This window comes from Engystomops pustulosus, chromosome 3 (assembly GCF_040894005.1).
Source record: "Engystomops pustulosus chromosome 3, aEngPut4.maternal, whole genome shotgun sequence".
NCBI classification, from domain to species: domain Eukaryota; kingdom Metazoa; phylum Chordata; class Amphibia; order Anura; family Leptodactylidae; genus Engystomops; species Engystomops pustulosus.
The window spans coordinates 27734454-27754718 of NC_092413.1; the positions used below are offsets into that span (position 1 = coordinate 27734454).

Below are 20265 nucleotides of genomic sequence, written 5' to 3' on the forward strand. Positions count from 1 at the left end.
TCTAGAAGGAAGGCACTGTGTATTTTTACTTGTGCTGTATTCCGGTAAGGAGCCTGTTTCTGGTGCTGTATTTCGGTAAGGAGCCTGGTTATGGTACTGCATTTCTGTAAGGTGCACGGTTCTGGTATTATATATATTCTAGTGCTGTTGTTATATACTGAGCTACTACAATTGTGTACATGAGACCCTGTAAATTATCTGTATATGAGTATGGTAAAACCATCAGTGATAGATAGCCCTACCACTCCATCATGAGGCGGAGTGAGAAACTGCACCCATACCAATTTGTTGCCTCTTGTATTAAGCCTATTGCCATGATTTTTCAGTCCTAGGCTGCATTCACACAACCCTTGGGAGGACATATATACGGCTGCTAGCTTGTGGCCGTATATACGCCCCCCCCCCCATAAGCCGGCAAAAGGCGCCCGGGGCGGTACTGTGCGGCACTGTACACGGGGAAAAAGATAGGACATGCCCTATCTTTCCCGGCGGACATACGTTCATGTGAGTGCGCCCTTATCTTGTTTTCTGGACCCCAAGGGCTTAACTCCACATCTATCAAGATCTGTATTTAGTTTATCCTTTGAGTCTGTCTGGAGCTGCTGCAGATCCTTGCAGGAGAAAACAGAAAAAGAAGACATTTGATAATGAGGAACTTGCCCTAAGAGATCAGCAGAACCTCACACGTTACAGATACATTACAGAGAACTAGGAAGAAGAAAGAAATTATTACTATGATCATAGCTCAAAGTAATATTAAATGGAATATATAGTATGGAGTTAGTAAGCGAATTATCCAATGTTATGGATGGAGACATATAGCATCTAAGCAGTGAGGGAAGGAGGAACATTACATGGAAATCAGTGAAATCCTTTACTAGCATTAAATAGTTATAATTGTGTAAAACCATCATTAAATTCCCGAATTTTCTTATTACTGATCACTAATCAGATTAATATTAATCAGAATGGTGTAGGTTCCCTATCAATCATATGGTGTCATTAGAAAACACAACTCCTCCCCCCAAAAATCAAGCCCTCATATGGGTACATCAAAGGGAGATGCCTCTTAAAAAACAGAAATAATACAAAATCTAAATAAAAACAATATGGAAAGTTTCTGCAACTAGTAAACATGCCTACACTGCCTATGTACATGGCTGGTGGGTTTTGGAATTGCAAGGTCTAGGATGTTGAGGACATTCATGAATGAACACACAACAGAAATGAGTTGTAACCTACCTAGGAAGAGCGGTGTTGTCACATCATTGGTGAGGTCATTGGGATCGGCACCGCTTCGTAGCAGGATCTCAGTGCATCGAACACTCCCGCCTTTTGCTGCAAGATGGAGAGCGGATTCTCCTTCAAAGGTTTTTGATTTTACATACGATCGGGATTTTGCTGTAAAAGCAGAATCATATTTTATCAGTAAACTGAATGCAATTTCTACTCACAGGTTTATTAGGACACTGGGGCAGATTTACTTATCCGGCCCATTCGCGATCCAGCGGCGCGTTCTCTGCGGTGGATTCGGGTCCGGCCGGGATTCACTAAGGCAGTTCCTCCGTCGTCCACCAGGTGGCGCTGCTGCGCTGAAGAGCATCGGAACGCACTGGAATACACCGAGCCGGGCTGAGTGAAGGTAAGTGCAATTTTCGCTACACATTTTTTTTTTTTTTTTTTTTAAATGTGGCGTTTTTTCCGAATACGTCGGGTTTTCGCTCAGCCACGCCCCCTGATTTCCGTCGCGTGCATGCCAGCGCCGATGCGCCACAATCCGATCGCGTGCGCCAAAATCCCGGGGCAATGCAGGGAAAAATCGGCGCAAATCGGAAATATTCGGGTAACACGTCGGGAAAACGTGAATCGGGCCCTTAGTAAATGACCCCCATCGTGTATATACCCGAGGATCGCAAAAAACGCTCAGACAGGGCGGAGAAATGTCTGCGAAGAAAAAGCGGATTGGTCGTGTAAGATGATGAATCACTATGTAATTAATTTTTCAGGAATTATCTTTAGCCAAGGTCAAAAAAACGCTCCAGTCACAGCTAGTTCATTGGATAATCATGGTGCAGGGCCTGAAGGGAGGAGCAGGACTCATATTCATTGTATCCCTAGAACTTAGAGTCCTGCTCCACCCTGCACCAGGTGTAATCCAATAAATACAATAGCTGTGACTGGAGAGTTCCTTTAACCAAAACTATATCATGTGTACTAGTGGCATTATGGACAGGGAAGTGACCAAAGGGGGTGCATCCGGGACCTTTTAAGGTGTCTCTCCTCCATACAAAGACCAGTCCTATTAAAAAAACTCAACCTGCAAATTAAAGTCTAAATAATCAATTTTGTAAGATAAAAACTTCAATGTGGTCTTTTTTTTTTTTTTGCTGCTCCTTTCTTCTCCTGTAGTGAGCAGTGTTTCTGAAAGCCTTCACCATTTCATGAACAGCACATACTGGAGTCTAAATATTAAAGGGATTTCTCAAGTTCAGTAGTTGATCATGGAGAGTCTGACTGGTGGGATCCCAACTAGAGATGAGTGGACCCGACATTCAGATTCAGGTTCCCCCGCATGACCCGGACATACTGCTGCCAATCTGGAAAATTGACGTCCCAACTAAGTAGCCATGGCTACGATTGCTGAGTTGTCCCCCTGGCAAATGATAGCCATGGCTAGTTGGTAAGGGCCTTGGTTGGTGTTTGACTGCCAATACACCAATGTATCCGGGCCATGCGGCCGAACCCGAACGTTGAGTCAGCTCATCTCTAATCCTGACCAATAATTTGAATGGGACCCCCTCGATCTGGAGAACAGAGATGGGAATTCTAGAGATAGCCAAGCACTTTGCAGGACTAACTCCGCTACCCATATAGTCAGTGAATGGAGTGGCGGGGCACATGCCAGGCACATGCTTATTAGTTAGAACAGAACTCCCATGATTAGGGGGGTTCCAGCAGTCGGACCCTCACCAATCAGCTAGCTTTCTTCTTATCCTCTTAACTCTTTCCATACCTAGAGAATATTTCACATGATAATTCAGCTCTGAAAGGAAATTAGATTATCCAGTGACTGTCTGTAAGGAGTCATTACTTTAATTGCTTCTCCTTCTCTATCAGATCTCAATGGGAGTAGGGTAAGGAAAGCTGAATTAGTTACAAACTGCTAAGCATAAAGAAAGGAGGAAAAAAACAAAACAAAGAAAAAATGTATCATAAATAAACTTTTTTACAAAGTTTATTATTATAAACTGATCTATGCAATTTAGTAAAAATGTTTAGTTATGTTTTAAGGGGAACAATCAGGAAGTAGGAGATTACAGCAGCTCCTCCAATTACAATGGTCTCAGGACAAATTGTGGCAAAGTTATCTTTATCTTTGCACCAATATACTGTCAAAAAGGGCCATGATTTATACAAAATGAAGAATTCACAATCAGTTTTGACCATAATAAACTGCAGACAGTGCTAGGTATAGGCCCCGGAGAGGGTAACCATACCTTTGTGTGTGTAGAAAGTAGCAGTTGGACTGTGAAAAGTTAACTTTGAATCCAGGTTTGCAGCTCCTGCAAGTGCTCTGGGCAGGTCTTTCAGGCTCTTTGCAATAAACTGCTCCAAAGCCCCTCCCCTCTGCTGTAAGTATCCAACCAAAATCCTGATACAGCTCCGACTCCTAGCAGAGAGTGCAGAGTGCAGGAGGCTCTTCAGGTTTATTGACCCGCCCAGAGCCCTTGCAAAAGCTGCATAGCTAGATTCTAACTTCACTTTTCACAGCCCTGCTGCTACTTCATACACAGAGATATGGTTACACAGCTCTCCATGGCTACTAACCAACACTGGATACAACTTTTAATGGCCAAAACTGCTTATAGATTCCCCTTAAAAAATAAAAGTGAACCATGAAAATGAGCTGAATATATGAATAGGAGACAATGAGGTCTAATCAGAATACGCTCATAAAGGGAAGACTAAGCCGGGTGTTAGAAGTGCGGGTAACAAGCAAATCGCGTCGCCTGTAATAACTCCTCTACCTGAATTAATTAACAGCTGTAAACACGGAGCGGCATCCGAAAACGCGGCTTCATGAATTGGCATCCATCCTCTGTTATCAGGCACATCCACGCTGCTTCCTTTCTTAATTAGTTTCCTCAAGGATTTTATATCACCTCCGCGAGCTGCGTGTCCGACAGTAGAACATCTATCAGTATACGCCTCGGAGAAATCCATTTCCACCTGTACACAAGACAGAAGTTCAATAACCAAAATGGTAAAGCGGGAGAAGCCGGTTAACTTTTCCTAACAATAACGTGCCGCGGCTAGAAGAGCGGGAGACGTGAGGGATTTGACAGTCGGCGCCGTCTTGATGAAGTAGGGAACTTCTTTGTATGGCGCGGTACGGTCTGCAGACAGTAGTAATTACCCGCTGACAGACGGATGGATCGGTGGAGTCAGGAAAACGAGCCGATGCCATTTACCAATTGCAGATTTATGACAGGTGACGGCTAGGTGATCCGTATGGAGCCGATTGGTTTTCTTAGAAATATTAAGAAATATGGGAAATTTAGGGGGAAACTAATCAACAGATTGATTTAGGTTACATTCACATTGTAAACGCCAGGAAAGATCCCATATACTGGCAGGTGGGGGCAACCTTTTTGCCTCCGTCTGAAAAGCATTGGATGGAAAGACGCAGCAAGCTACATCTTTGTCACCTACTCCCTCCTGCTGAGCAACGCATAAGTTCAGTGGAGGCCATAACAGCCCATGGGGGATGGATGCAAAGTACTGCATCCGTCCCCGGCTTCCGCTAAGTGTACGCTCAGGGCGGTCTCCAGTGAGGTAACGTTCACATTAAAATTTTTAATTGCAGCCAATCTATTGTTCCCAGGAAATTTGTGTAGTCATACCTTTGTGTAGCAGCAGGACTGTGAAAAATGCATTTATATTATAGGATTGTAGCTGGACTTGGTGCACTCCTCAGTGAGATGTCACAGCACAGACCCTCCTCTCTGCTCTGAGTAAGAGCAGTAAGCTTCTGGTGAGATATTACAGCAGAAGGAATGGGCTTGGGAGCAGTTTGAATGCATTTCATAGTGTGTTAGGCTTGTTGTTCCCTGAGCTATCGTATTGGAGATACAGACAGTTAAAGAAATAGTTGGAAATGTGATCTGTAGATTAAGATTCAGTTCTTGCCTGTTTATTTAACTGTCTGTATCTCTGGTTCTGAAGGCCACAGAACCACAAGCCGGATGTATATAGTCTGATACCAAAAGCTTCTAGGTACTATGGAACTGAAGATAACGGAGTCTGAAGTGACATTCCCTCTGCAGTCTGTGAAATTGACTCATCTCCGGCAAATAAGACCCTTCTCTGCTCATTGTCATGTGATTTTGGATGAGATTACCGTATATGGGTAAAAGTTCACTTAAAATAACGAATTAATGAGGGTGCTAGTAGTTTATTGGGATAATATCCGGTGAAAGTGTCATTTAAAAACCCTTTAAAAGCTTCTATGTCATTTATTGCAGTCAACTAGCAGAACAGGCTCTGAATCCGACCAAGGACACATACGGACCACACCCGACGGAAATTTCAATGAAATTTACAATAAAACCTTTATGTATTTTATATGAATTTCTGGGAACATGACGTGTATTTTCCGGAATATAAATCCCTGGCTAGACATAGCTTAAAGGAAATCTACCACTCACAAAAACTTTACAAAACCTACAGATACTCACCTCTGCTCCACATTATCCTGGTGCTTGTCTTGGCTAATCTTCACATGCCAGGGGATCACCTACAAAAAGACTTATAAAAATCAGGCCGGAGCAAGGGAATGGGATGTCTGGTGCTCCGGGCTACTTATTATGCACGCCTCCTGCATGGGGCAATGAATAATTAGCAGCCCAGATCGCCGAACAGCTCGTCTCCAGGCTCTGGCCTGATATTCATCTCTGTTTTCTAGGTGATCCCGGTGTGTCAGGCCGGTTTCCCACGTGTCGTTTTCGTTGTGTTTTTAAACGCCTCCGAAATTCAAGTGGGAGGGTGTTTCGCCAAAACGCATATGCGTTTGCAATGCTACGCATGCGTTTATTTGGAAATGCATGCGTTTCAGACAAACCCCCCTCCCACTTGCATTTTGGAAAACGCAACAAAAACACCACGTGAGAAACCGGCCACAAGATTAGCTAATGCACGCGCCGGGATAAAGAGGAGCAGAAGAGAGTATCTGTATTTTTTTTTTTTACTTTTTGTGAGTCCTTTAAGAGGGTGTTCACACCAGAGGGGATTCAGGTAAGTGAACAATTACTGAAACTAGGTCAGGAACCCAGATATTGATTATATACAATTAAAGAGGACCTGTCACCTATAAAAACGGCACTAGGAGCTGCTTATTAAAGTAAGCAGCTCCTAGTGCTAAAACAGACGCAGCAGTGTGACATAATGCTAACAAACACTGCCGCGCTGTACACTAGAAACACCTGTGTCCAAGGAAGAGGCACTGGAAGCGGTCCGGCGTATTCATGAGGGGGCGGTCCGAGGCGCTGCCTCTTCCCCGGACAGCCCCTCACACTCCATAGGCCAAAGGTGACTGCCGCGGGTCATAGGGCAGTCACCGTCCCTAAAGCCGCCCCCCTCATGAATACGCTGGACCGCTATCAGCGCGGTCCACATTTCTAGTGTACAGCGCAGCAGTGTCTGCTAGCATTATCAGAGGTTTTCGATAACGCGAGCAGTGTAACACTGCTACAACTGTGGTAGCATTAGGAGCTGCTTACTTTAATAAGCATTTCCTAGTGTCGTTTTTACAGGCGACAGGTCCTCTTTAAAGGAGATGTAATTTGCCCCATGCAAATATAAAAAACGGACAGACCAACACAAGCCACAAGATGCAGTGGGTACGCATTGTCAGCGTGATGCCACAGCTGAGCCCCTGAATAGCACAAAGGCCGATAGTGACGGGTGGTGCCACGCTATGCACTGAAGAGAAAAAAGAAGTGTACTACTATGGACCCAAAAAATAATAATGCAATACAATTTTAGGTGGTGCCACGCTGGGAGCAAGCATTAGTTCATTTCTAGATCATGGACATCCCCTTTTACAATCTTTCCTATCTATATACTGTTATGAAAGTATTTAGTTATGGGTCACAACTTTCTTAAACATATATTACAATCAGGTATTCAAAGTGATAAACATACTGCTGAGCAGCGAATTGGAATAGTTTCTTGCCCTGCTTGTCAGGAAAGGAGCAGAGCCTCAACAGCATATGGCGGCAACTCTGAAAGCTTCTTTGCAGTAATAAGAGTAAGGGTGATGGCACACGTGGCGTTTCGAACTCATTTTTGGCCCGTTTTTAAGCATGCGTTTTTGACAGGTTTGACCAATTATCTTAATTCGAACTGGTGAAAAACGCATGCGTTTTTTGACGGACAGCTTAATAATGGCCCAAAAACGCGTTCAAAACGCCACGTGTGCCATCACCCTAAGTAGAGTAATAGTGTATGTATGTATATATATATATATATATATACACACACATATTTCCATACATTACAGCTGCCATAAAGCGCCCCCTTCCTGCTGCAATGTCTATACAGAGACTAAGGTGAGTTTGTATCCAATATGGCCACCCACAAGCTCTTAAAAAATAATTGCTAAATCTCTACACTGAAAAAAATCTAAATATTATTATTTTTTTCTGTACAATGACCTCAATGATATCAAACTAAAAAAAATTTGCTTTTAATTAATCAGAATACACAAGAATAGATGTAGCATCATAATGTAGTGACATTACAATCAGGGCACTGCTACATTTGACCTAGCCAGGAAAATAACCAGCAAACCTGTGACCCGACTACACCGGGGAGCGACCACACTACGGCCTATGACGTCCCCCGTGTACCTGCAGCCGCGGATCATTCCCTCTCCCGCGCTGTGTTTTGCCTCTCACACAGCTCGTTACATCAGGTGACATAACAAACCCCGCCCACTCATCAAGTCATCAAAGCTTATAACCAATTAAAACGCCTATCCCTCGTCAGTGCTAATATTTGTCACTAAACCCAGATATAATATTAGGTGGTTGAGGTTTTTTTTTTTTCTGTTAAAAATCTTTACGCGCTTTTGTCACGAAGCAATAAAGCTCGTTCAAATAAATTGACGTCGGACTACATTTCCCGAAAGGCGTTGCGGTGAGTCGTCATTGGATGGACAGGCGAATGGGTGGGGCTTTGGTGACAGCTGAACGGTTAGGCCCCGCCCACATTGGCCGCTGCCGGCCGGCACTGTACATCGCGGTGGGACTTGTCGCCGGTCACATCATGTGGGTGTTCGGTTACGGTTCCCTGATCTGGAAGGTGGACTTCCCGTACGAGGAGAAGCTGGTGGGCTACATCACGTGTTACAGCAGGAGGTTCTGGCAGGGCAGCACCGACCACCGAGGGGTCCCGGGCAAGGTAGGAGCAAGGGCTAGAGCTGTGAGTCCTCCCTAGTCAGCAGGGTCACAGGGGCCATTGTCACAGTGACCCTGCCTGCTCCGTGCTGTGCCATACATAGGGGGAACACATCACGTGATGCATCCATTGTCTCAAAATGTTTGTGCATTTTTATATATAAATTTGCAGAACATGTACATAGTGAATATGATACATGATAAAAAAAATACAATATAAAATACAATACAATATAAAAATAATGGGAACCCAAGTACAAAAACATATCATAAATCCCTTTATACCATTTATTTCCCACCATGAACTGTCCCAGGTACCATAAATAAGGACTAAGAGGTACCTAAAGGACTGATCAGTCCAGTTACCTGCCTGCTATACATGTGTATTGAAAGGGGTTGCTGCAAATTTGGTTATTATTCCCTGATCGGTTGTGGTTCAACTGCAGGGACCCCCCATCAGTTTAAAAACGGGGATCCTGTTCTCACTAATGGAAGGAGCAGCAGGTGAAGCACCCGTCCTACCGCTCCATTCAATACTATGGGATTGTGGTAAGTGAAAGCACTCATCCTATTCATTGTCTATGTCACTGGGGGAGATACCTGAGCGCTTTTCTCAGCAATTTCTGACACCTTCACAACATTGAATGGAACCGCAGGATCCAATTTCTTCAGCTAGTGAGAACAGGACCCAATCTAAAAATCAGGTCTGATCCCTACCAATCAGATTTTTATCCCGCATATACTGCCATTGAAGATAACAAGCTAAGGCAGCGTTCAGACGCACAGTTTGTGTTGCATTTTTTTTAAACAATGCAAGATACATTGGGGGGTGGGGGAGGCAGTTATCATACTTTAAAATTTTTCTTTTGCGACTTTCTGGCGTAATTGCATCAAAATCTGTGACATTTTCTTTCGTTTTGCAAAGTTTGTCGCAACAGATCTTAATAATCCAGACGTGGATGTCTGAAAAAGTTGACAATATTTGTGCAAATAAACTCCAGTCCTGAGCAGGCGTATTCGAGGGGTTGCTTAAACATTTGGACAGAAAAAAAAACACTCTCATGCCTCATTTATCAACCACTAACATACAACTAAATGAAGCAAGCCAAAAACCAAAACTAGACAACCATTTACAAACTTAAAGGGGTTGGCCACTTTACCTCATGTTTTTGTAATGTGTGGGGGGCAGGATATTAGATAATTTACCAATATACATCTATGACTTAATATCCCGCCTTTCACACTTACCTCATGTTTTTTGTAACGTGTGTAAAGTGGCCAACCCCTTTAAGATAAATGTCCCTGGCCCCTCACTCGGAGCACTTGTGTCACGTTTGAAACCGCAAAATATACGCAGCCTCATTGAGTGGGATTTCCACTTCCTGGGACCCCCCGCTGATCATGCTGGACCTGGCACTTCATTCAATTACTGAGAAGGGGACCCAGTTGTCCGGATTGCTGAAGGTCCGTTCTCATGGTCATGGGGGGTCCCAGCAGCTAGACCCTCACTGATCAGATTATTATCATCCTAACATGTGAATAAGGGCTAAAACATGGTACTACCCTTTAAGAGAGAAACCCTCCATCCGTTCTCCATGAAGGGGTGGAGTTCATTGATGACCTTTACATTGCACCAATGTGACGTAATCATTGCGGGTGTGTCACTGGAATGTCCCCAGACATAAAGGGAACCTGTCATCAGGATTTGACCTATAAACCTAATGACATTCTCTGTGTTTTGCTCGGTTTGGCAAAATATCCACCTCGACCTTGCTGTGAGTCAGCAGAGGATCCGTGTCATGTGGCTGTTTCTCACAGATCCTTCTCAGTCACTTCATCGCAAAACCCTCCTCTGCGGCCATGTTTGAAATGCCTGACATATGTTTATGACATGTTAACGAGAGGGGCGTCTACATCAAAGAAATTGATTCCATAGGACGGGTTGTCACAATTACTCGGCACCCACCACCATCGACTATTAGAATTTGTCACAGGAAGTAACCTGCTATGTGATCTGCAGTGCTACAGATTGGCCACTAGGCATGGAACAGCGCTGTGCATCTAGCTGCCAAAGGCAGCATCAATCGGCTGATGAGTGAGGGCTCTTCCACAAGTTGCTTTTGACCTGCGTTTTCATTGCGTTTGAAACGCATATACAACAGCTGAGGAGAGGTGATTTGCCTAATTATATCACACTTAGCATTTCCGTTTACAAAACGCATTGTAAACGCAATGTTAACATATGCACTTTGTTAACGCATGCGTTAACATTGCGTTAACAAACGTAAACGGTAATGTAATTAGGAAAATTACCTCTCATCAGCTGTTGTAATGCGTTTCAAACGCAATGAAAACGCGACCAAAACGCAACGTGTGAACGCAACCTGAGGGTCCTTGTGTTGCACGTCCTACAGATCAGTTCTATGTTTCACCAACTTGAAATACTCCTTTTAAAGGAAATCTAGCATCAAAATCCATCGTAAGGGACACTTACTCATAGATCCAGGCACCAGGACTGTGGTAATCATCTTATATATGCTTTCCATGGCATCCTTTCTTCTAAAATAAACTTTTACAATTATGCTAACGAGTCATTCTGAGCCCCTCTGTGCTGTAGCTTCACAGGCTATTAAACTGTACAGGAGCACTTGCCTCCTACAGGCAGAAGGTTGGGGGGAAGTGCCGAGGGGACGGGTTAGACAGTGTAACATCCAATGAATCTGCAGCACTGAAGGCTTGTGGCTCATTAACAGAATCATAAAAGTTGATTTTAGAAGGAAGGAGGCCATGGATAACAAATATAAGATGATTACTGCAGTCACGGTGCCTGGATCTATAACAATAACATGTCCCATACATTCGATATTTGGGGTCTATCTGCTGGGAAGATGTGGCAGGTCACACAGTGCGAGTCTTTGGTACTTTCATGTTACCTCCTCCTATAGCGTTTTGCTGTATAAGCATTAGACGTCTCGCCCCATTGTGTGATTCATATCAGTAAAATCTGAATTTTGTGTTTTCTAAGGATACGCTGTTACTATTCCTGCAAACTTAGGATGATTCAGCACAAAGTGTTTGGAGAGGTAGATCCATGTAGAATATATTACGAGGCAGGAGGGATCTATATAATGATATGATATCCCATTAAAGGGGTTGTCCAGAGTCTGCAAAAGATGGCAGCTTTGTTTCAAAAACAGCACCACACCTGACCATGGTTAGTGCCGGTATTGCAGCTCAGCTGTATTGAGAAGAAAAGGGCTTGACTGCAATACCCTGCACTGCCCATGGTCAGGCGTGGCGCTGTTTTTTGAAAAACATGGCTGCTTTCTTCTATCTATGGACAACATTATTTTCTTTAAAGACTTTAAAATATGGCACAGGGCGTTCTGATTATTTTGCCTCTGTTCCTGTAGTGCCCCATCTATAATGTCCCCTTTTTCTGGTAGGTTTCAGACCCACCCTCCTAATTTCCTTTTTAGACTTCATTTACATGACACCATGTTCTTACATATTCTTATACAGTGGAATAAGACCTCCTGCTCCTCCCCTTCCCCTGAATGTGGGGGGAGAAGGAGTGATTGGCTGCTGCCGATGTTCAGGGTGCCATCACACATAACACTAGCGTTGGCGTAAACGGGTGGGCTTCGGCCTGATCGCTAGCGGTACGTGTGACCGCACCCTCAGAGGGTTTCCTTAGTGATGTCACTGTCCTTATATGAACAGTGACATCACCGGGGACCTCCCTTCCTGCTGAGCCATATACTGTATATGCTCAGCAGAGGCCAGGGGTGGATGCAATACAGTGGCATCTGTCCCCAATACCACCAATGGCCTCAGCTGAGTGTATATATTGCTGAGCAGGTGGGAACAGGATGGAAAGATTAATCCTGTGTTCTGCACATTGTACGATGTTTACTGAGCAGACAGAGGTAAACTACAATGGTGTGCATGAGGCCCAAGGCTGGGATCACATCACATTGTATTTACAAGTTTAGCATGTACTCCAGGAAAACTCCCGGCATACACGCTGAGAATATCCATAGACACATAGGGGGAGATTTATCAGGGCTTGTATGTCAGGCGTATAAGCTAAAAAATTACTAGTGAACCACCAGTGATTGCACTCATGTATATGCCAGCGCAGGATAAATTCCCCCATACTGCCAGTACACGTCGCATCCAGCAGGAAACAAAAATGCAGAATGCCGCGCTATATTATCCTGTTTTCTGATGGAAGCAGCAGTTTACTCTCACATAAAGACAAAATATTCACGAAGGACGGATGCAATTGTATGACATCTATCCCTGGCCTCCTCTGAGCACACGCTGTGGCTGTTTCCCCAGTGCCTTTATATGGAAATGACAGACACCCGAATCAATGGCTGCTACCAACGTTCACTCCTCCTCCCACTTTCAGGAGGGAGGAGCTGAACTGTAGGAGCACATAGTTTCATAGTTTATACGGTTGAAAAAAGACACAGGTCCATCAAGTTCAACCAAGGGAGGGAAGGATGAAGAAGGGATTTAGGGGAAACAATTCTATAGAACATAACCATCAATGTTATTTAGATGTAAAAAGGCATCTAGACCCTTCTTGAAGCTCTCTGCTGTCCCTGCTGCGACCAGCGCCTGAGGCAGGCTATTCCACAGATTCACAGTAAGGAAGCTCTGTCGCCTCTGGTAATTAAACCTCGTTTTCTACGCCTCGTCTTGTGTAAGGGTTAGTTGACCATCCAGACCACCATTTTTAGAGAGCTAAAAATGTGTTGTGAATCTAACCTGATTGGAGCAGACCTCCCCATTCCACCAGTAGACTAGTCACATCAATCACAACAACCCCCTTTAATTTATGGTTACTTACCCTCTTAGGCTGATGCCACACATGGTGTTTTGAATCCGTTTTTGGTCTGTTTTTTAGCAGTCCGTTAAACGCATGCGTTAAACACATCAGTTTTTTGAAAACGCATCCATTTTTTACTATTTTTAATTAAGATTATTGTTAAAATCTGATGCGTTTTTTAACGGACTGCTTAAAAACGGACCAAAAACGGGTTCAAAACACTATGTGTGGCATCGCCCTTAGTCAGTAGTCACAGCAGCCCCTGATGCGCTTCCAGCCGTCACCCTGGGCCCTGATTTCAATAAATTTATCATAAACTTGCAGCAAAGTTCCCCATCCGATGTGTTGATGTGTACGTGGGCGGCCCAGTTCATTAACCCAACAGAAGTGAATGGGACAGAGCTACAAGACCCGATCCAGAATACACATAATATACACTCACCGGCCACTTTATTAGGTACACCATGCTAGTAACGGGTTGGACCCCCTTTTGCCTTCAGAACTGCCTCAATTCTTCGTGGCATAGATTCAACAAGGTGCTGGAAGCTCCTCAGAGATTTTGGTCCATATTGACATGATGGCATCACACAAGGCATTTCCGCCCACAGAACTGCCGCTCACTGGATGTTTTTTCTTTTTCGGACCATTCTCTGTAAACCCTAGAGATGGTTGTGCGTGAAAATCCCAGTAGATCAGCAGTTTCTGAAATACTCAGACCAGCCCTTCTGGCACCAACAACCATGCCACGTTCAAAGGCCTCAAATCACCTTTCTTCCCCATACTGATGCTCGGTTTGAACTGCAGGAGATTGTCTTGACCATGTCATGTTGTCGCCATGTGATTGGCTGATTAGAAATTAAGTGTTAACGAGCAGTTGGACAGGTGTGCCTAATAAAGTGGCCGGTGAGTGTATATATTACTTGTTACTGGGGAAAATATCCAAATAACACGTGTTTCTGTTTCACCTCGTTGCAGCCTGGAAGAGTGGTGACACTTGTGGAAGATCCTGAGGTAATTCCCTTCATATGTGACACGTGTTCATTGTATTGTTCTTGAAACCGTTGTTTAGCAGAAATCGGTAGTCAAGAGTGCAGACATGAGGAGGAAAGCTTGTGGTAATCAATATTTTTTGGGTGGAGACTGTTCCCCCTCCCCTCTCCATAAGCTGCTATGTAATCTGACACGTCAGGGAACTAAGTCCTCAGGGATTTCAGCAAATGAGAGAGGATAAGAGTGAAAGCAACTGGAGAAATATACAAAATATATAACGTGTCCATGTCCAATCTATCTTTCAGGACGTTGATCTTATATTCATGAATACTATAATAAGGTCCTGGCAGGGCGATTGCTCATGGACAAATAGAGATCACATGACCCTCCATCTGCGGCCATTTTATGGTCAGAAATCTCTAGCTGATGGGGTAAAAGACAGGAGGCCTCACTTTACATATCAAGAAAGCGGAGCAGAGCTATTACTAGATGGATATTGGTAAATTACCTCATATCATGTCCCGCCTCCCACACCTACACACACACCTACACACACACACACCTACACACACACTACAAGAAACTTAACATAAAGAATCCAGCCCCTTTAAAAGGGAATCTGCCATCAACATCCTTCATGATAAACCAGGGACACTTACTCATAGATCCAGGCACCGTGACTGTGGTAATCTTCTATTTGTTATCCATGGCCTCCTCCCTTATAAAATCAATTTTTAAAATTATCCTAATGAGCCAGAAAGGCTATGGGCATTGACTTTACAGACTGTTACACTGTGTTCCCCTCCATCTGCCTGATGTGCAGCAGAGGAAAATTCAGCTAACAGTTGAAAGCAGGGAAGTGCTTCTGCTTAGGGAGCAGGGGACAGTGTAACAGCACGTGAAGCTACAGCATGGAGGGGCTCTGGTAACAAACCCCAGAGTATTTCTGGCTCATAAGAATTATTTTAGAAGGAAGGAGGACATGGGTAACAAATATACCGTATTTTCCGGGCCATTAGGCGCACCGGAATATAAGGCGCATCAGTCCGATGCGCCTTATATATGGAATAATTCCATATATAAGGCGCATCGGACTATAAGGCGCAGGGTCCGGGGGCGTGGCGGAGGTCCGGGGCGGAGCGGAGACGAATCGAGGTGAGCGGAGACCGGAGAGGTGAGTGGGGAAGGGGAGGTGGAGGAGGAGATGGAGGATGGCAGCGGACCCTACTTACATAGGTCCCCGCTACCGGAGACAGCAGATCTCCAGCGGGAACTGCAGACCGACGCGGCAGAAGTTGTTCGTGCCGCGTGGTCTGCAGTTCCCGCTGGAGATCTGCTGTCTCCGGTAGCGGGGACCTATGTAAGTAGGGTCCGCTGCCCTCCTATAGGGCGCACCGGACTATAAGGCGCACTTTGGATTTCGAAGGAAATCCTAGGCTTTTATGTGCGCCTTATAGTCCGGAAAATACGGTAAGCAGATTACTACAATCACAATCTATGAGTAAGTGTCCCTGGTTTATCTTGATGGATTTTGATGGTAGATTTTTAAAATACAATTGGTGAATAATATAGAGCACTAGATCACATCATTGATACGTGGTCATTGCGGCTTCTAAATGTTCTAATGCAGCCAAGTACACGGGCCCCAACTGTGCAGGTTTACAGCTGCTCCGTCATGTAGTATGTCGCCAGTGGCCGGGATAATAGCTGGAATGTAATCGTGTCATGATGTGCCCACTACTAGATAAACACATCCACACGCAGCCCCCGGTTAATTGTTTTTTTTCGGCTGGTTGTTCTGTCACTTTCTGTGTGCTTTACACATCATTAAAAGTTGTCCTTATCACACATTATCCCTCCGCTATGTCCAGTGTGGGGTCAGGGATTGTTTATTCAGGTATTAAGCCTCGATTGTCATGAAAGACGGCCATGACCTTCCTCTAATTAAGTATTTATTTTTGTTTGCTTTTTAATATATCCTTTTTTTAATTTTTTTTTCCGCTGTGTTGGATTATTGGATGGGTATAAGGTAACTAGTATGAGTTGCTAAAAAACTCCAATCTACCATCAAAATCCACCATGATAAACCAGGGACACTTACTCATAGATCCAGGCACCGTGACTGTGGTAATCTTCTTATATTTGTTATCCATGACCTCCTTCCTTCTAAAATCAACTTTTAAAATTATACTAATGAGTTTTACAGGCTATTAAACTGTGCAAGCATTTCCCTTCCACTGTTTTTCTCTACTGAGATCACAACAGTAAGAGGGAGTGGGGAAGTGCTGAGGGAGAAGAGGGATGATGAGACAGTATAACAGCCAATGAATCTGCAGCATGGCAAGGCTCTGGTAAAGCATGCCAGAGCCCTACTGCCTCATTAGCATAATTGTAAAAGTTGATTTTAGAAGGAAGGAGGCCATGGATAACAAATATAAGAAGAAGATTTCACAGTCGCAGTGCCTGGATCTATGAGTAAGTGTCCCTGGTTTACCATGCTTGCTGTTGATACACAGGGTGAGCCATTTATATATGGATATAAAATGGGAATGGTTGGTGATATCCACTTCCTGTTTGTGGTACAATAGTATATAGGAGGAGGGAAACTTTTCAAGATGGGTTTTGACCATTTACATTTCCTTTAAAGGGGTTGTCCTCTCTAGAATTTTCTCTTTCAGGTGAAATATCACCCAATTACATTTATATCCAAAGTATTGTGAAAATATACAGAGAAAAGTTAAATTTTCCTGACATTAGTCAGATCTTTGCTTCTATGGTACCTAGAATGTTGCTGGTGTCATCTTAAAGAATCACAAGCCTGATACCTTCATCTTTCAGATCACACTTGTGATTCTTGTGTGCCACAGATTCGGAGATACTGGCATTTAAAGACATGCAGATACAAGGAGCTTTAAGGAGATTTTGCATAAAGGAAACCCGTCTCCAGAGACCTCATTTTCACTAAAGACAGGTTGCAGAAGTCCATCACCCCTGCAGTGCAAATATACCTCTCTGCCTTTCTAAGCATTTGCATTACAATATAATTGTGTGTTATAACTTACTCTTGCATCCTGACAAAATCCTGTGGGTAATCAAAGGGGTTGGGCTTTGGTTTGGATGCATTTCAAAAAACATGTGACTCATCTGTGTTACTAACTCCTTAGATCTCAGCCCCCACCTTTGTGCTCCTGTGCAGCTCCTCCTACCTGCTCCTTCTCAGAGGTCGCAGCCTGGTGAGTTGACATCAGTGGGGGAGGGAGGAGCTGTATAGTAGCACAAAGGTGGGGGCTGAAATCTAAGGAGTGAGCAACACAGACAAGTCACATGTTGTTTTTTTAAATGCATCCAAACCAAAGCCCAACCCCTGTGACTACCCCAGGATTTTGTCAGGGTGCAAGGTAAGTTAAAACACACAATTATATTGTAATGCAGATGCTTAGAAAAGGCAGAGAGGTATATTTGCACTGCAGGGGTGATGGACTTCTGCAACCTGTCTTTAGTGAAAATGAGGTCCCTGGAGACGGGTTTCCTTTAATGGGGGAAAAAAAAATGTGTAACGTAAGTGGGTGTGAACTTATCCTACCTTTGTGCCCACTGATGATGACTAATGGCCTGCCTCCATGTTACCAGGGCTGTGTATGGGGCGTTGCCTACAGACTCCCAGAGGGAAAGGAAGAAGAAGTAAAGGCGTACCTAGACTTCCGAGAGAAAGGAGGCTACCGGACTACGACTGTTGTCTTTTACCCAAAGGATCCTTCAATAAAACCCTTCAATGTTCTCCTGTATATCGGAACCTGTGACAACCCCAACTACCTCGGACCTGCTCCCCTTGAAGACATCGCAGAACAGATATTCAATGCTGTCGGGCCTAGTGGGAAGAACACGGAATACCTGTTTGAACTTGCAAATTCACTCAGGGACCTGGTACCAGAAGAGGCAGACGAGCACCTTTTTTCCTTAGAGAAGTTAGTGAGGGACCTTCTGGAGAGACACCAAAATATAAAGTGTATATAAATTTTATCCCTGTACATCCATAGGAATGGAGACATGTACCGAGTCCTGGTTTTATTTATGCATTGCTAACCATTCATGGGGATATTGCTCTTTTATATGCAGTTGTTTTAGTGCTTTCTCTTAACTTAGGACCTTTTACAAAGTATTTATTAAGGAGGACCTTTCACCACCTCTGGAATTTTTTTCTCTAGCCCCTTCTGTTCCTGAGCAATCCGTGCCGTTAGTTTGGCATCCGTTATGTTGAGTCAGTTCTCTACCGTCAGGTGGGAGGTGCCAGTATGTGTGTGTTTCAGTCCAGGACCACCCATCTGACAGTAGAGAGCCTTATTAGCATATTGGATGACTTAAAGGATATCTACCACCAGGATGAAATACTCTATGCAAATTAGCATGAGGGGCCCAAGACCCCATAAGTGTTAATGGAGCCCCTCGGGTAACATTTGCATACAGAGGTGCTCCAGACTCCATAAGTGTTAATGAAGCCTCTCCGAGTCATTTGCATACATAGGGACTCCAGCCTCCATATGCGTTAATGGAGCCCCTCTGGCTCACTTGCATACACAGGGGCTCCAGACTCCATAGTTAATGGAGCCCCTCAGGCTCCTGGTGGTAGATGCCCTTTAATAAACAGTACTAATTGTTGAGGAATGGTTGGAGCCAGAGAAAAATTCCACCTGTGCAGGACATCTATTAACAGATGGAGAAAAAATTATGGAATTGGTTTGAGCAATAAAATGTCCACGTTAAGGTCAAATTTTAGAAGTTAGCATACATGCTGGTAACAGCGTTAATTTATGTTTTTCTCATTAAGTAAAGAACAATAACAATGTCACATTCTGTTCACATATTACTGTTTAAAGGAGACCTCCAGCTAGTGGTCTTTGCAAAGGGGGAGATTTATTAGGAGTGGAAGTAGTCCAGTTGTCCATGGCAACCAATCAGAGCTCAGCTTTCACTTTAACACAGCTGTTTATAAAATGAAAGCTGAGCTCTGATTGGTTGCCATGGGCAACTAGAAAAGTTTTACCTCAGACACTCCTGATAAATCTCCCCCACTGGTGTATATAAGGCTGCATTCATACCTCATTTTGTACATTGGGAGGATTTGGGGCGTGACCTTACAACCTCTGGCCCAGCCCCTTGTAGACTTCAAAGGCCTCCGTTGAACATACACGACTAGCAGGATAGATTTAGATTGCTCCGGTTTTCCATCCGGCTTTTTGCACAGTATGCAACATATAACGGGCAGACAAAAACTTAAAAAAACGTATGGCGGGAACTTTCCTGTTGTCTACATCAAACATGGTGTGAACATAGCCCGAGGCCTCGTCTATCAAACCATAGTCATAACATAATTCCCTCACCTTACACTCTTCATGGTGGAGGCCAGCAGACATGTTCTCTTAGGAAACGGAGTAGGTGATAATTCCTAAGAACACTCCATCAGATCAACCATGTAATGTTCACCTCATGGGTATGGCCTCTATCTACCATACGACTCTGTCAGACATCCTCCAGGTATAGGTCATCTCTAGAATCCAATTCTATAAATCAAAAGGCACACACTAGCAAATGTTTCCATCACTCCATCTTATCACTGGGCTATATGTAACCAATCTTGTGATGCCTCAGCACAACATCACATAGGCAGCTAGATCCTGTACCATCTGTAAGGAGAGTAGAAAAATATTTTACGCTATATCCTAAAATCTTGGAGATTAGGTTAGTAATGATAAGCCATCATCTCTTCCATTATAACTAGAGCCTGTGATCCACCCTCCCCCTTTTGGAGAATGTGTGTGGTGCAATCCATGGAGTATGGAGTCGGTGGCCATCTTGATCAAAGAGAAAGGCATAAATTTCTCAGGAAGTCACCGGGCTACCACATGATCCGAGAAGAAGGATCCTAGGAATTAATTTTTATTATATAAAAAGATACCAATAAATAAAGTAATACTGGAT

The 20265-nt window shown here is 43.9% G+C and overlaps 2 protein-coding genes across 4 annotated transcripts in view; one reads left to right on the plus strand and one right to left on the minus strand.

Annotated features, from left to right (window-relative positions):
* Nucleotides 1–8184, minus strand: part of ASB3 (ankyrin repeat and SOCS box containing 3) — an 87203-nt gene extending 79019 nt beyond the window's left edge. The window contains exons 1-3 of one of the 2 annotated variants that reach the window (XM_072140355.1): nucleotides 7911–8184; nucleotides 4029–4230; nucleotides 1243–1401 (exon numbers count right to left, since the gene is read on the minus strand). In XM_072140355.1, coding sequence (XP_071996456.1) covers nucleotides 1243–1401; nucleotides 4029–4230; nucleotides 7911–7982 — 433 coding nt within the window. In that variant the 5' untranslated portion in view covers nucleotides 7983–8184. Of the gene's footprint in view, nucleotides 1–1242; nucleotides 1402–4028; nucleotides 4231–7851 lie in introns of both variants that reach the window. The other variant, XM_072140356.1, reaches the window with a different exon arrangement.
* Nucleotides 8185–8205: 21 nt separating this feature from the next.
* On the plus strand, nucleotides 8206–18335 carry CHAC2 (ChaC glutathione specific gamma-glutamylcyclotransferase 2). Of its 2 annotated transcripts, XM_072140359.1 has the most exons (3): nucleotides 8206–8463; nucleotides 14275–14310; nucleotides 17920–18335. In XM_072140359.1, exons 1-3 carry the CDS (start codon nucleotides 8215–8217, stop codon nucleotides 18301–18303), a joined length of 669 nt encoding a protein of 222 aa, XP_071996460.1. In that variant the 5' UTR covers nucleotides 8206–8214; the 3' UTR covers nucleotides 18304–18335. The 2 variants fall into 2 exon arrangements, with proteins under 2 accessions (XP_071996460.1, XP_071996461.1); XM_072140360.1 differs by lacking the exon at nucleotides 14275–14310.
* The last annotated feature ends 1930 nt before the right edge of the window (nucleotides 18336–20265 follow it).

Bases quoted from the DNA above. Each gene is read 5' to 3' on its own strand.
- CHAC2 (XM_072140359.1), top strand. From the start codon at position 8,215: ATGGACAGGCGAATGGGTGGGGCTTTGGTGACAGCTGAACGGTTAGGC. The intron at 8,464-14,274 runs GTAGGAGCAAGG...ACCTCGTTGCAG, and splicing joins ACCGAGGGGTCCCGGGCAAG to CCTGGAAGAGTGGTGACACT. The intron at 14,311-17,919 runs GTAATTCCCTTC...CCATGTTACCAG, and splicing joins CACTTGTGGAAGATCCTGAG to GGCTGTGTATGGGGCGTTGC.